We start from the raw sequence: 15,884 nt of genomic DNA, 5'->3' as shown, positions 1-15,884 counted from the left end.
ATTGCTTCCTAAGAAGAATATTTTTGTTGCAAGGACTCACGTAAAGTAAGATTATCTGTCACAGTGAATCCATTTCCCTGCCCTCCCATTGTGAAATGGATTACGAGCTTTTTGGGGAAATCCTGGGTAATCTTGGGTAATCACAATTCATTTCCTGCCTATTCTAGCAGTTCCTTGTAATCTATTTCCCTGTAATAGATTTCAAGGTATACGAACAACCCCTTGAATTCTAAGATAAATTTTGGAAAATATACATTTGAACTGGTACTTTAATTGACCAAGTCCCCTTGGGTACAACAATTACATAGTCGTATATGCCATCACCGTTAATTCCTTGGGTTGGACGGTGATGGGGGACAAGACATACAATCAAAGCCATTTCATGTATGAAAGGTCCACTCCATCTCCATCACTGTCCAACCTATTGATAGGACAATGTTGACCCTCAGGACCACATATGTTATGGTCCTACGAGCGACAATTAATTTTAACCAGGGTTGAGCTTCCTGCTTAACCAGTGATCCCCTCTCTCTATGGAAGCCAGTCACCTATATAAACCGCCTTCTAACTTCTCTCTCTCTCTCTCTATTCTCCCACCTCTTATTCGTCGAATACTTGAATCCCTTCAACAAAGCTATGAGAAAACAAGTAAAAACCAGTCCATTAACCTAGAAATCACAGTTTTTGAAATCCAAGAAATCTTCTCATATGAAACATGGGAATTCATCTCTTACGATTACGTTGAACCACATATTTGATTATTTTCTCTGTTTCATTTTTGTTGGATTTAGCTTCCTTTAAATGGCGGCTCTATTGATAGTTTAGTTGATTGTATTGATGGTGGACATGTCAAACCCTAGAAATGTATGGTGTGGTAGAAGCAGATATTTTAGTTATCACTTTGTTTAGTGTTTGGCAACTAGTCACATTTATCTGTCTTAATCAGGTGCCATCAATCATGGTTCAGCCTCTTAAATCAATTGAATCTCTTCTTGAATTTTCATGGTGGTTTTGAGCAAGAATTTTAAGGACCATACTCACGCTGCATTGAGATTCTCTTATAATGCATTAATAAGAGGTATTCATCCTTGCTCAGATTTTAAATTCTCATCTATATTTATTTTTTCCGCAGATTGGGTTTATAACAGGCATCCAACAGAACCTCCTTAATCTCGAATGTCTTATTCAAATGATTTGTTTTTTGAATGTATTATTACTCGTAGTTGAAATTCATAATTGGATCTTTTTAAGTGCTTTGCTTTTGGAATTCATTGGGATTCATCGTACCTTTGGTGGTTCAATTTTAATGCTCTGAATATGTAGTATCCATATTTAAAATCAAGGTAACGGATCGGTGACTCGTATCGGCCATTCCAAAAACCGTGTCGGATTGGTAGATTGACGACTTGGATCGGAGAATCGGCCAAATAGGCTGGTTTCAGCCCAAAAGTAAAATTTGAAAATAAAAATCCTTTAAAATAGTGGTTTTTAAGTTTTTAAAAAATTGGAGGTGTTACATTATGTACTTTCATTATTTTACAAAAATAGGTGAATATTGAGGCATTGTTTCCCTGTATGGATATCTGTATAGTTATTAATTAGAATATAATATAATATTGCATCAAACATGATTCAGAAATTTAAATTGGAACTATTAGTTTATATTTTATAATTATTTTACTCTACAATTAAGAATAAATTTAAACTTTGTCTTATAATTTCATATAATTGGAAACAATCTTATTTGTGACTATAGCACAAAATAATACAGTATATAATTCATAATATAAATAAAGTAATAAATAGAATCCAAGGTTTGGTTTTTAATATATAATTATTGATTATAATATTGCAGCAATCATAATTTTAAAAATATTAAAAAACACTTTCATATCATAAGATTTTAAAAATGAAAATAAAACCCCTTATGAATTTCAATGATTAAAAAAATTAAAAAACAATGACTTCTTTCCCTAAAACAATGGAAAATAACGACATAAAATTTAAGAAAATTAAAAAATGAAAAAAATTTGAAGTACACACCATGTGCATCCATAAACTGTACGCATCAAAATCCCCAATTTGTTTAGTAAATTATTAGTTTTTAAAACACGATTTCTCAAAATCCCCTAAACCAGTCTGCGTTATGGCTCAAAATCCATGCTCTTGTTGATTTCTATCCATTGAACTGATTGAAATAGTGGATCCCTAAAATCTGTGGTACATTCATGCAAAAAACATTGTAGAAAAAAAATACGAAATGATAATTAAATATACCTGATTTATATAATAATTAAATCTCTTAAGATCACAAACCCAACTGAAATTGGGTCAAACTTAACCTAAATTAAATAAAAAAATTTATCTAACAGTCCCTTTTTTGTATACAACTTACATCATCCAATGCTCCTCTCTCTCTCTCTCCCCTTACAATACCCATTTCTCTCTCTTCTGCATTACCCATCTCTCTCCCTCTCTCTCTTAGTACGGTGGGCATTTTTTGACCCAACACTCTTTCTTGGCTTACCCATCTTTGTCCCTCTCTCCCGCTTTTATTGCTCTGTTGGGCAAATTATCACCTACAGTAATACTCCCACATCAGGCAATCCCACAGAGTCACGGGGGACAAGTGCTAGTTAGAGAAACAGGAGTTTAGGGAAAAAGTTGTTGGGGAGCGTGAGCCATCGAGCTACATGTGGTGGATCCTCAATCATAGGAGTTGGGCTGTCCAACGTAAGAGGAGGCCTTTAAATTATATGGGTGGGCTACAGTGGATCGGTGATTCTACTGTAGCAAATCGCTGATTCGCAATAGTAGAATCGGTGATCCAAGGGGTGGATCTGGCGAATCCTGATATATGTAGTGATCCGATTTGTCCAGTGTGAAATCCGATTCGGTTTAGGCGATTCTGATCCGGATTGCTAATTTTTTTAAACCTTGTTTAAAATTTTTATGACTAGTGTTTAGTGATTGAACCAAGTCCCGAGCTACTTGGACTTGCCCCTTTGGCGAGCCGAGTTATACTGCATTCCATTGCATGAGTTAAATCTCAAAACTTGTAAGGGCTAGAACTTTTAAATGTCTTTCTCACTCTCTCTACCCAGCAAACTCCCGTTTTGGGTAAGTGAGAGAGGAAAACGACCCATACATAGGGAGAGGGGAAGGGAAAGATCTAGACATAAGAGAGAGAGAGAGGATGAGAGAGAGAGAGCTAGCTGTGTGAGAGAGAAAGAGATGTACCAGTGAAATGGTAGATGTGAGACAAGAAAGGGAGAGTGAATGTACCTGTCTTTTTTTTGGGGGGGGGAAGAGAGAGGGAGGGAGGAGAGGGAGAGGGAGCTGTACCTGTCTTTTTTTTGGGGGGGGGAAGAGAGAGGGAGGGAGGAGAAGGAGAGGGAGAGGGAGCTGTACCTGTACTTGTAAGATTTGACAGACACCAATGAGATGGGAGAGGGGAGAGGATAAGAGAGAAAGAGAGCTGTACATGTGAGATTTGATAGAGAGAGAGGTGCACCAATGAGAGCGAGGGAGACGTGCCATAGGAGAGAGAAAGATGTGGCGAAAATTTGGCCTCGAGCTTTCTCTCCTTTGGCCATGGCTTGACCCATCATTTTTGTCTTGGGCATGCGGGTGTCCTCGCCCCATGTGAAGCTTCAGTTTCCTCTCCTTTTTTTATTTTTATTTTTTAATTTCTTCTTTACCTTTCAAATAAGAAAGTACTCTGCTCGTGTCAGGGTTGAGTACCTGAACCAAGCCGATTTCGTAAATGTTGATTATGATTGTCCTTTTTTTTTTGGACAAGGTTACATATAATTGGAACTTGAGATGTAGTGCTATAAAAACCCTTTTTTTTGGACAAGACTACATAAGAATGGAACTTGAGATGTAGTGCTATAAAACTCAGCTGCTAGCGCCTTGACCCAAGCCTGAATCTTATTGTCCTTCTAGTTATTGATAGATGTAAAATCTAGTTTATGTATGTCTTCAAATTTATTTGCAAGTAACCTCTGTTGAGGAAAGCTTGCCTTTCCTGAAAAAGAAGCATATTCTTGAGATTCCACTTAGGTCTTGATTGTTGGGGTGTTAACGATTGAATCCTACTAATGAACTACCCAAAACAAAAAAGGAAAAAGAGTAAAAAATGACAGAGAATGTGTTTTTGTCGGTGGTACATTGTGGCCCTTGGCCTTGTGTCGACACATGTGGACAATTGTTGACATGTGGGGACACTTTTTATGTGTTAAACTGTATAAAAAATATCAAGGAAGAACATGTGGGGCTTAGAACTCAAGAAATTTTGAGTCAACCCCGCTACTTATACCACTCTACTCACTTGCTTTACGGTGTAGAGTGACAAGTTATATTATACGTCATAAAACAATATATAGTGTTACTTATAAAGAGAAGTGCATGGACGTGTCAAACTGCATCTGACTTTTAGGCCAACATACTAGACATCTGCAACACCGATAAACACCGGCACTTGTGTTAGTGTCCATGTAATATTGGTTGTTGTACACCACGTATCACAAATGCTGCAACTGATATGAGCCCATGAAATCATGAAATGTTTTGTTTCATTCTCACTTGCTCTATTTTCATGTTCTCAAAAAGATTCATGGTGGGCCAAAGATTCAAGTAATTTGGGGTAATGGATCAATTAAATAGCCAACCAAGATGATTCCCACTAATGCTAGCAACACCCACATGCATTGAAGAGATATATTAAAGCTCTAAATATTTCTTTCAAAGGGCAATGCATTGGGATGTCTTCTGGTGTCGGCTTTTCTCATTGACACATAATGCTTTGTAGACCGTCTCTTCTTATGATCTTATTATTCATCATGGCTATTCAGCCAAAAAGGAATACCTAGAGAAGTGCTAGGTTACCCTATTGTAGATGCTAGACGTCCTAGGCTCCTGGCAACTCCCCAACATACCTCCCTTCAAAGTGTAGTAAATGATTGACAACAAATCCCCTATGTGATCTTCGTCCTTGCTCCATTACCCCCTCTTACCCACTTAGCTTTCAACATTGTTTCTAAGTATACCCTAAAATTACTTCTAATCTGGTTTTTGCCTAATGCATTGCTTACTTGTCCACTAAATTCTTGTATCGAGGACATTACCAAACTTTGCATTGCCTAGACAAAAAAACAATGCATAAAAGCCTCTGGTTGATCCTATAACGTATAATGCTCTATCTTTGGTAGGCTATAATGACACAAAACATGGTGTTTTTAATACGCATGCGATAGATTGTAGCATGTGCAAAGCCCATGGAAAAGAGATACATAATAGATTGGTTTATATATATATATATATATATGGGAAAAGATTATGTCAGCCTACGGGTTAACAGCTACAGTGTCAGTCAACGGCCCAGATTGAATCTGGCCCAATCCAATGGTCACGACCTCATTTCGTATTTGAATTTTCATTTTTTTTATATAAATCCAAATCACTTGAAAAGTTGAGCGCCTATTCTTAAAAAATAGTAGAATCTAATAAAACTATAAAAAAATAATTCTAAAAATATAAATTGACCAAAATACCCTTGAAACTTTTCGGGGGTACTTTGGTCGATTTATATTTTGCGAATCATTTTTTTTATATTTTTATTAGGTGCTCCTTGGTGAGTAGAATGTACGCTTTAATTTTCAAGTGATTTGGATTTGTAGAAAAATAAAAAATAAAAATTCAAATACGAAATAAGGTCGTGACCGTCAGATCGGCCCAGATGCAATCTAGGACATTGGTTGACATTGTAGCAGTCAGCCTGTGGGCTGACAGCATCCATTCCCTCTATATATATATATATATATATATATATATATATATATAAAGAGAGAGAGAGAGAGAGAGAGAGAGAGAGAGAGAGAGAGAGAGAGAGAGAGAGAGAGAGAGAGAGAGAGAGAGAGAGAGAGAGAGAGAGAGAGAGAGAGAGAGAGAGAGAGAGAGAGAGAGAGAGAGAGAGAGAGAGAGAGAGAGAGAGAGAGAGAGAGAGAGAGAGAGAGAGAGAGAGAGAGAGAGAGAGAGAGAGAGAGAGAGAGAGAGAGAGAGATTCATCCTTAAATCTAGCATGAGAAAGCATTATCATGCATTTTCTGGCGGTACTCAGATGTGGAGTTTGACTATAGGCTATGGTACCTTGGAAACAAGTTGATCATAAGTAGATATGTGTTTATCCAGGAAGACCTAACCATTGAAGAATTGACAAATACAGACACCACTATACTTCAATAATGATCTCCATGATACGGTCACGATTCCTCTAACTGTGGTACCCTTTTTTTTTTTGAGAATGTCTGACCGTGGTACATTGATGGCGAGGTAAAAGTAAAAGAAGAACAAGAGGACGAACCACATGAAAGTGATGCTTTAGGGCCAGGTGATGTGGAGTAGGGGGTGAAGCCTATTCAAGAAGTTGTCTGAATTGATCATTTGTAGACAACCTCTTCGTCTTACAACTGTAGGTCAGTTGAGAAGGTCCTCTACAATGCACAAGCCCTTAAACGAGTACCATGTATCAGAGTATGTCTTGATTATTGATGGTGGTGAGCCACAATGCTACCAGGAAGCTTCGATGATAACTACAACGAAGAGCTAAAAAATGCTATGCAAGAGGAGAGAAATTCCTTGCATCAGAAGTTCTATGACCTGGTAAATTTGCTAGAAACGAAGAAGTTACTTAAGAACAAGTGCGTATTTAGGCTGAAGACTGAAGATGAGAGCTCTTACAAAGCAAGGCTGGTCGGGAAAGGTCTCAGACAAAAAAAGTTCATCAATTGACAAATGTGTTGTCTCATGTTGAATATTCATCGATTCATGAGGTATTGGTTTGGCTGAAGGCATGAGTATAGAAGCTGAGCAATTAAATGTCAACACTACCTTTGTTCATAGAGATTTGGAGGAAGAGATATATATGGAGCACTAGAAGAATTCAAGGTCAAAGGCAAGGAGCACATAGTCTGCAAGCCGAGGAAGAGCCTGTATGGGTTGAAATAGGTCTCAAGGCAGTGGTACAAGTAGTTTGGTTCGATCCTTAATGTGGGATCATGAGCACAAAAGAATGACTTCATATGATTATGTGTTTGTTGGGAAATTTTCTGATGATGACATCATTATCCCTACTATCCCCCAGCATGCAAAAGCAACCAACAAAACATTGATTAGAACAACAATTGAGAAGATGGAGGAATTAGGAAGATAATGGCATGAAAAGTTGTCGTTTGCACTCACTATGGTCTTATCTCATGTCAATCAGAGCTCCAACCAGCGTAACACTGTTCTCTCTTGTCTATGGATCTGAAGCACTGCTCCTTTACTCTAGTTTGACTATGGGTGGCAACTAACCGGGTTGCCCCTAGCCCAGCTTTAGTCTCTATAAAGCATACCCATGTCTAGCTTGGCCCTAATCGGGCCACAGAGGCCCTGGTCCAAGCCCGACTTAGCCTTATCTAGGACACGCCTTGCCGGGCCGGGCCAAGTAAAATCAAAACAAGAACGAAAGAAGAAAACAATGAAAAGACGGTTGGCCGAACTGGGCTGGCCTTGACCCAAGCCTTGGCCGGCCCTCGAGCCACATTTTGTGGCCTGGGCCCTAGTTTTTAGGGCCGAGCTGACCGGGCCGTGCCACCTAGCCTATTGCCACACTTAATTATGACATGCTGATTATTGGATAGGTTATTGAGAAAATTAACAGGTTCAAGCTAGAGTTAAGCAAGTGCTTTGCCATGAAGCTTTTGTTGGGTTTTGTGGCCTTTAATGCCCTAGGGAGCTTGTAAAATTGATATTTTTAATGGAATATGCACTTCAGTGGGAGTGTGTGTGTTGACTGACTAAGGGTTGGGCTGTTTATGGCTCTGATCATTCCAAAAGTCTTTGGACCTGGGCATGTGGCACCACCAAGAAGGGTTTGCAGTGGGTCATCCCTTGTTGAGGTCAGAGAGATGCCTATGGATCATGTTTGTAGGTCAAGAGAGCTGTGTGGTCTCCTGTGTGCGGTAGTAGGCCTGTGAGAGCAAGGGCCAAAACCTCAACAAACTTCTGCAAGGCATGTACACATGACAGTCGCATTGATGGGAAGTAGTCCAATAGAGGAACACGTGTACATGTGCATAGAGAGAGCCCTTTTTGCACTGTGGTGACAAATAGTAGACTTGCTATTTAAAGGAGAATTGAAATCCCAATTCCAGGATCATGGTCCCACTATATATTGTCCAACTTTGACAAGCCAATCATAAATCCTTGCTTTGAGACTATGGGTCATTGGATTTTGTTGGGTTGGATAAGAAAACAGTACTAGATCATGGTTTCTGGGGCATAGTGGAGTGCCTTACTGTTGCTAATTTTGACCTATTAGTACCAGTTCACTCTTAGTATATTTTATTTTAGTATTACAGATGTTTCTATGATTTTTAAATATTTTTTCAGAATTTTAAAATATTATGTTGTAATTTTTAATAAAAGAGTATTTCTGAAATTTCAGAACTTTATATAGTACATATGGGGATTAGGGATCCAGCCCCCAAATGTGTGTGCGACCCATGTGGGGCTCACATGAACTCATAGGGTGGTGCACTACTTTTTAAGCTAAGGGGAGGCGCACCAAATTTTTAGCAAAAATATGGCATACCTCTTTTTAAGCTTAAGGGTAGACATGCAAATTTTTTTTTAGCCAAAAATATGGCATGCCCTTTTTTTTAGGTAAAATGGCTCTACGCCATTAGTTTAGGAAGTGGGGGGGCATGCCAAACTTTTTCTTATGGTCAGGTTTTTATTTTTATTTTTTATTTTTTTATGTGGCACGCCCCACCTTAATTTTTGGTTCAATTTTAAAATAAATTAAAATTGGAAAATGATTTTATTTAGGAAAATCTAATTCAAATTAGATTTGGTTTCCTATCTTTATGGGAGATCTATGATAAAGATTGATTATATTTAATTTTTAAGATGGAGTTGGACTTAGATCAATTTTTAAAGGGATAAGGTTCATATCTTTCTACCCATAATCATGATGGTTAATCTATGGGATAGATGACTCTGATTAAATCTCTCTTACCCAACAGATTTCCTAATTATCTTGCAAAGGTCTTGTTGAAAATTAGATAAGGCATAATAAGGAAATCTTTTTTAATTATGATATAGATTTCTTTCTATTTAAAGATCTAGTTTGAACCATTTTATAAACACAACTAGATCCTCTCTCTTTCTCACTCCACCCTCTCATCTATTTGGTTTCATGCCATCCTCTCTCTCTCTCTTATTTCTCCACGCCATCCTTTGTCCCCTATTAAAGAGAGTCATGTCTCTCTCTCTCTCTCTCTCTCTCTCTTTTTCTCTCCTTATTTGGGCGGCTTCCATTAAAATAAAGAAACGGGGGATCGTTCAAATAAAAAAGAGAGAGTTGCTGTATTTTGAAAAAAGACGGGAGAAGTCTAGCCTAGAGAGAGCGAGAGATCAACTTTTAAGCTCAACCATATTTTCTTCCCAAAATCCAAGTATATTTTTGAGATCTCTAAAACTTTATAGAAAGAAGTATTGCCTGTAAAGCTTCTCTATCTTAGAATTACAGCAACACCTTGAGGAGCAAAAATGCGCCATTGGTCACAAAATTGGTGTGGGGTGTACCAAGTCCTGGTAGGGTAGCTCCATGCATCTTCTAGTAAGTCTTCCCAATAGTTTTAAATTAATTTACAATATTATTTTTTATTTTCTGTAAATTTTAGGAACTCATTTTTTGTTAAAAATTAAGCTGGAAGTTAGTTTAAAGCTCTTGGATAAGTTCTATTTCTCTTGACATTAAAAATAAAGATCCTAGGTTTTATCTAGGGCATTATTTTAATTTTATAGCAACATATTGTGGCCTATGTAAGTGGATTTAAGGTACCTACGATTGCATCCATTCTAGACACCTCTCCAAGATATCTGGTCTCATCTTCAAGATCGACTGGGAGAAGGCCTATGATCACGTTGACTGGGAGATTCTAGACGAGACCATGGCCAGAATGGGCTTCGGGGATAGATGGAGAAAGTGGATGAGAGGCTGCTACTCCCATCCACACTACTCTATCCTCATTAATGGCACACCCAAAGGTTTCTTCCCCTCCTTGAGGGGACTTCGTTAAGGGGACCCCCTTTCCCCTTTCCTCTTTGCAATCGCGGCTAAAGTCTTCAGCCAATCCATCTCTAGAATCTATCAGGAGAGTTCGCTCATTGGTTTTAAGAATAGTAGACATGGCCCAACTATTTCTCATCTGCAGTATGCGGATGACACCCTTGTTTTCTTGGATGCCTCTGCTAAAGAGGTTGACACTTTGAAATTGTTCCTCCATAGATTTCAGAAGGCAATGGGGTTCAAAGTTAACATGCACAAATCCAGACTGTTGGGGGTTGGTTTGACCTCATGTCAAGTCCGTACCTTAGTGCCTAGCTGGGAATGCTAAGTGGAGGACCTCCCTACCGCCTACCTAGGTCTACCCCTAGGCCTAGGCAAGCCTAAGAAAAGACATTGGTCGACTGTGATAGACAAGGTAGATAGACGTTTGGCAGGGTGGTAGGGACGTTTCCTCTCTTTGGCAGGTCATTCCACTTTGATTAAAGCCACCCTGGCGAACATGCTAATCTATCTCATGTCCATCTTTCACATGCCTGCCTCTGTGGCCAATTGCCTCAACCAACTCATGAGGAATTTCCTTTGGTCAGGTCAAGGGGAAAAGAAGAAATACAACCTAGTATCTTGGGACTTGGTCTGTCGTCACAAATTGCAGGGTAGTCTTGGCATCAAGAACCTCCGTTTGCACAAGGTGGCCCTTCTAGGGAAATGGTGGTGGCGTTTCGCCAACCATCCAAAAGCCCTTTGGGCTCGGGTCCTCAAGCACAAATACCAAGTCGCTGAAGAAGATGGGCTACCCCATAGGACCTAGCGACATAATGGCTCAGGTGCTTGGACTTCTTTCTCTAAGGCTTTTACCCTCTTTAACAAGTCAATCAGGTTCATCCCTAGAGATGGATCAAGAATCAAGTTCTGGTCTGATCTGTGGTTGGGGTCCACCCCTCTGAATCAGTCTTTCGCTTCTTTGTCCTCTCTTACTCGCAGTACAAACTCTACTATAGAGGAAGAGGTTGTCCTGTTCGGAGACCGAAGAATATGGAGCCCCTCTTTAGAAGAAGTTTAAGTTCCAGGTCCTAGCTTCTACTCTTTACTCTCGGTTCTTCCTGCATCAAGGTAGGGATGTTATTGCTTGGACACACCTACCTTCGGGTATTTTTTTGGTTGCCTCCTTCTATAAGAGTTTAGCAGCCCAACCAATGACCTCGGATCATCACTCCGCGACACTTTTTAAAGTATGGAATTCCATTGCTCCACCTAAGGTTCAAACAATTAATTGGTTAGCCTTCTCTCACAAAGCTCTCACAGTAGACAAACTCCAGCATAGAGGAGTCCAACTCCCCAATAGATGCGCTCTTTGCGAAAACGAGGAGGAAACCAACCTTCATCTCTTCATCCTCTGTGATTTCTCCTTGGCGCTTTGGGGAAAAGTTTTGATTTTATTTGGGATTAGCTGGGTTATCCCATCCTCGGTCAAGGACCTTTTTTCATTTGACCTGGATTCAGGATGGCCAAAAGCTGGGAGAATCCTGGGGAGGGCAGAGGTTGCAGCAATCATTTGGTCCATTTGGCTCGAAAGAAACTCTATAATCTTTCGTGGAAGCAAACTCCAACCTCTGGCTATCTTTCATCGAGCCTTATCCTCGGTCATTTTTTGGGCTTCCAACCACAAGACTTTCGCAGGCATTCCAGGGAGTTTCTTCCTCCCCCAATGGCTCAACCTCGTCCACCTTCGATCGCAATAACTGGCAGCCTCCTCCTTATGGAACTATCAAGTGGAATTTCAATGGGTGTTCCTTAGGCAATCCGGGCCCAGCGGGGGCAGGAGGTATCTATCGAGACCATGCAAGTTCTGCCCTACTTGTATGTTAAGAATACATGGGTACCAAGGATTCCACTCAAAGTCTGGCCTTGTTAATGGCGCTGGAATTTTTTAATCCATCATGGGGTTCTCACCTCATTGTTGAAGGGGATTCCTTGAACGTGATCTCTTGGGCTAGTGGTTCAACCCCCCCACCTTGGCACCTTATTCATATATTTGACAAGATACAGTTCATTTGCAGGGGTATGGATGTCTTTTGGACGCATACTTGTAGGACGTCCAATGCGTATGTAGATCGACTAGCGAAAGAAGGAGCTAGAAGACAGGGGCCCCCTTTTGATGTAGGACTGGGGGCAGTCTGACAGTTAGCCTTGCCAGTTGTCATTTCTTTGCGTAGGAGCGTATTTTTTGAAAGCTTATTGTCTGTTATTGTAAAAGGGCGGCTCTATAAGCCCTTGTTTTTGGCTATACTTGAATTCACAGCTTTGATAAGCTATAGTATATTGTTGTATTATCTTTGTTCATATCTGACCTCTCATTTTTTATCAAGTCCCCGCCTGTGGGTGACTGCGGAACTGTACTTTTGTAATTTCCTTCTCTTTTAATACAAGTGAACCTTATCTCAAAAAAAAACTAGTCTCCATGGCAATCCAAGTTGCAAAAGTGTGTGTCCTATCAATTACTGATGCCAAATATATTGCTATCACCAAAGCCTACAAGGATGTTGCGGATTAAAAGATTAATTCAAGAGAGGAAGCATGACAAATATGTTATCCACTATGATAGTCAAAGTGCCATCCACTTAAACAATAATACAAGCTTCCACCTAAGGACAAAGCACATTTATGTGCAGTAGCATTGTGTTCAGGGATGACTCAAGAGAACAAGCTGATTCAACTTGAGAAGATATATAACAACAATTATGCATTGGATATGAATATGATGATAAAGGGCTATTTAAAGACAAGCAAGAGTTATGCAGAAGCATGACTAGATTAGGTTCCATATGCGCACCGACCCATTTTGGGCAAGGTAGAGCCCTCCTCATGAGACTAAAGGGGCTTTGTTGGAGTTCCCATATTTTTGAGAGAGGGGGACCATTACTTAAAAGGGAAGACTGTAAAAGGATGTTAGAAGCATTAGGGTTTAAAACCCTTGTTTAAAATGACTTGATACCCAAGTCATTCAGCGTTCAAGAGAGAAAGAGAGCCTCTTGACGAGGAAGAGAGAGACACCCCACTGTGAGACCCAAAATTATAGAGAGAAAAACCCGATCCCAGGAGAGGGAAATAGTCTCTTGGAGATTAAGTAGAACAATGTCTATGAGAGAGCCTCAAATCAACTAGATCCCTTCTCGGTTTTAGATCCTCGATTTAGAGAGAGAGAGAGAGAGAGAGAGAGAGAGAGAGAGAGAGAGAGAGAGTGTGTGTGTGTGTGTGTGTGTGTGTGTCTTGGGAGACTAGGTATTTGTCTCCATCAATACTTGTAACTTTCAATTTACATAGTCGATTGGATTGTCTCTCTCCTGCAGATGTAACCCCTTGAGGGTGAACCGCGTTAAATTTCGTGTTTTCAGTGATGTTTTGTTGCTTATTGTGTTTATTGCTCCACTTCTTCATACGTACATAAATATACCTTTGTTGGTGAAATAAGTTAAACCACATTCAAAGTGCGGCCAAAGTGTTTACTCCACTTCTTCATATGTACATAAATAAGTTTTTTTTGCAAATTATTGGTTTATAGTTTGTTGTATGTTTTCCATGGACTTGTTCAAGCACCATTCATCATACTTATAATGAAGTCATTATTGTAAAAGTAAAATTGAATCTGCCAAGGCTTACCAATATTATGATTTTGTTGCACATTCCGATGTTTCCAATGTACATTCTTCAATGGTCCGGAATATATTCTTGCTGATTTTTCGTAATTCTTGGAAATGAGTTCTTTACCGCAACTTATTCTAGAAACCCTAACCTTGAGGTTGTGAGAGAATTAATTTGATGCCGGACACTTATATGGACATAACTACGAGCACACAGTTTTTTGATTACAAAACTGTTCCTTGAGTGTCAGTGATAGATACACCTCTAATAACTATTGGTGCATGGTGAGCAATAATCTTTGTTTCTGGCACTCGAACATTAATGTGCTGTGGATGTGTGTATTTTATACCTGATGCACTTTGTGATAAGTTTCTGAGAAACCATATGACATCAAACCTAATTGCTCTAGTTTTCAGCTTATTGTGAATGATGCCTATGTTCTTGCTCTGGGTTTCAGTCTAATTATTGCTAATAAATGTTTTGCTTACAGATAGAGAAACAATGACAGCGCTTTTCAAAGAACCGTTGTTTCCTTTGTCTTTTCTTTTTTTTACTTTTACTTGGTTTGCAGGATTGTGCCTTTCCTGAAACCTTTAATATCACTTTTTTCTATTTTTATAAGTCTGTCAAGCATTTGAGATGTGTTTGTTATCTTCCCTTGGTATTCAGGTGCACCTTTCTTGATTTTTTGTAATATCATTTTACAGGGGTGCATGATGGCAGTGATATCCCGGGCATCTCTGTCTTCTAACATTCATTCAGAGCTGTTCAGTTACAGATCTCAGAAGAATGCAACTGTGAATTTGGGTTGCAGTTCTGAAACTGGCAGCTCCAATCTAGGCCAGAGCACATGTTTTGTGAAGAATGTTAGGGGCCCATCTTCCCTATCCTGGAACTCTTTGAGAGCTCGATGGTTATCAAGGTCACAGACCACTGGATGGAGAAGAGCTGGTTGTTACATTGTTGCTGCAAGTCCTCCAACAGATGATGCTCTAGTTGCTACAGATCCATTGACGAAGGAGGACCTTGTGTCTTATCTTGCCTCTGGGTGTAAGCCAAAAGAGGCATGGAGGTACAATCCTTTCTTCTCTTCCTCATGTTTCTGTGCTCTCGATATCATACACACCATTGCATTGAGCTTGGATTAGATGAAGCACACCTTGTAATTGGTATGTGTTGTTGCTGTTATGCAATTTAGTCATTTCTTGGTCTCAAATGTTTAGGGTTCTGATGTTTCTTAAAGGGCTTTATGAGAATCTGTACTTCATATTAGGTGCCCTTATTAAAAAGATTCATACTAAACGCATTTTAGCTTTGATAGTTTGAGATGTGGTTATCCGTTTGGTTTTGCCATATTGAGTCTACTTACTGACCTTTGTTTTTTGAAATGCACATACTTACTATTACATGAGCCATTATCTGTTAGAACGTAATGATGGTCACTTCTGTAATTCGTGTGTATGTTAAGTGGCCTATATTGTGAAGTCATTTGCTGTAATGTATAAGGACAAATCTGTCCTCACCCAAGATATAACATTATATATATTATAACACAAGAATTAGGACTGTGCCCCTTGTGTGTGTTTTCAAGTGCGTGCTTCTTTTCTCTCTTCTTCTCTATGTATTTCATGGTATCAGAGAAAGGTTTGAATATGCCTTCAGCATGATCAACTCTAATCAATAAAAATATATATTTCATTCTTGAAGATTCATTATCTCTCTCTCTTCTAAACCTGTATCTTTCTTTCTTCATCTTTACCTTCTTTCAAAATTTTCATCCTTATTTCCTAGACCCTAATTTCTCTCTCTTCTATTTCCTCCATACTAAGGGCATCTACTATTCATGTCGAAGGTTTTAAAAAACGTATCGGTGACCCTGATTGGCCACCGCAAAAATCGGGTTGGATCGGTGGATCGGTGATCCGGATGGGAGAATCGGCGGGATCGGCAAGGTCCGGTATAAAACAATTTAGAAAAAAACACTAAAATTTCTTAAAAATCTAGTTTTTTAAGTTTCGAAAAAAATAGTTATATTGCATTATGGCTTTTTTGTTATACATAAACACTGAGAACCTATCTCATTTCTGAGTATTTGTAATCCATTATATTCATTTTATAGTCAAAT

The 15,884-nt window shown here is 39.1% G+C and overlaps 1 protein-coding gene across 3 annotated transcripts in view; it reads left to right on the top strand.

The window, feature by feature from the left end:
* GSH1 (glutamate-cysteine ligase) overlaps positions 1 to 15,884 on the top strand; it is a 56,453-nt gene that overhangs the window by 15,213 nt on the left and 25,356 nt on the right. For 2 of the 3 annotated variants that reach the window (XM_011627757.3, XM_006851793.4), the window contains exons 2-3: positions 947 to 1,078; positions 14,467 to 14,831. In XM_011627757.3, the coding sequence (XP_011626059.2) occupies positions 14,473 to 14,831 (359 nt within the window). In that variant the 5' untranslated portion in view covers positions 947 to 1,078; positions 14,467 to 14,472. The remainder of the gene's footprint in view (positions 1 to 946; positions 1,079 to 14,466; positions 14,832 to 15,884) is intronic. The other variant, XM_088846158.1, reaches the window with a different exon arrangement.

The sequence above is a fragment of the Amborella trichopoda genome, chromosome 9 (genome assembly GCF_054954075.1).
Source record: "Amborella trichopoda isolate Santa Cruz 75 chromosome 9, AtrichopodaSantaCruz75HAP2 v2.0, whole genome shotgun sequence".
In the NCBI taxonomy this organism is placed as follows: domain Eukaryota; kingdom Viridiplantae; phylum Streptophyta; class Magnoliopsida; order Amborellales; family Amborellaceae; genus Amborella; species Amborella trichopoda.
Note: the sequence above shows the minus strand (reverse complement) of the source record. Positions and strands in the feature narration are given on the sequence as shown.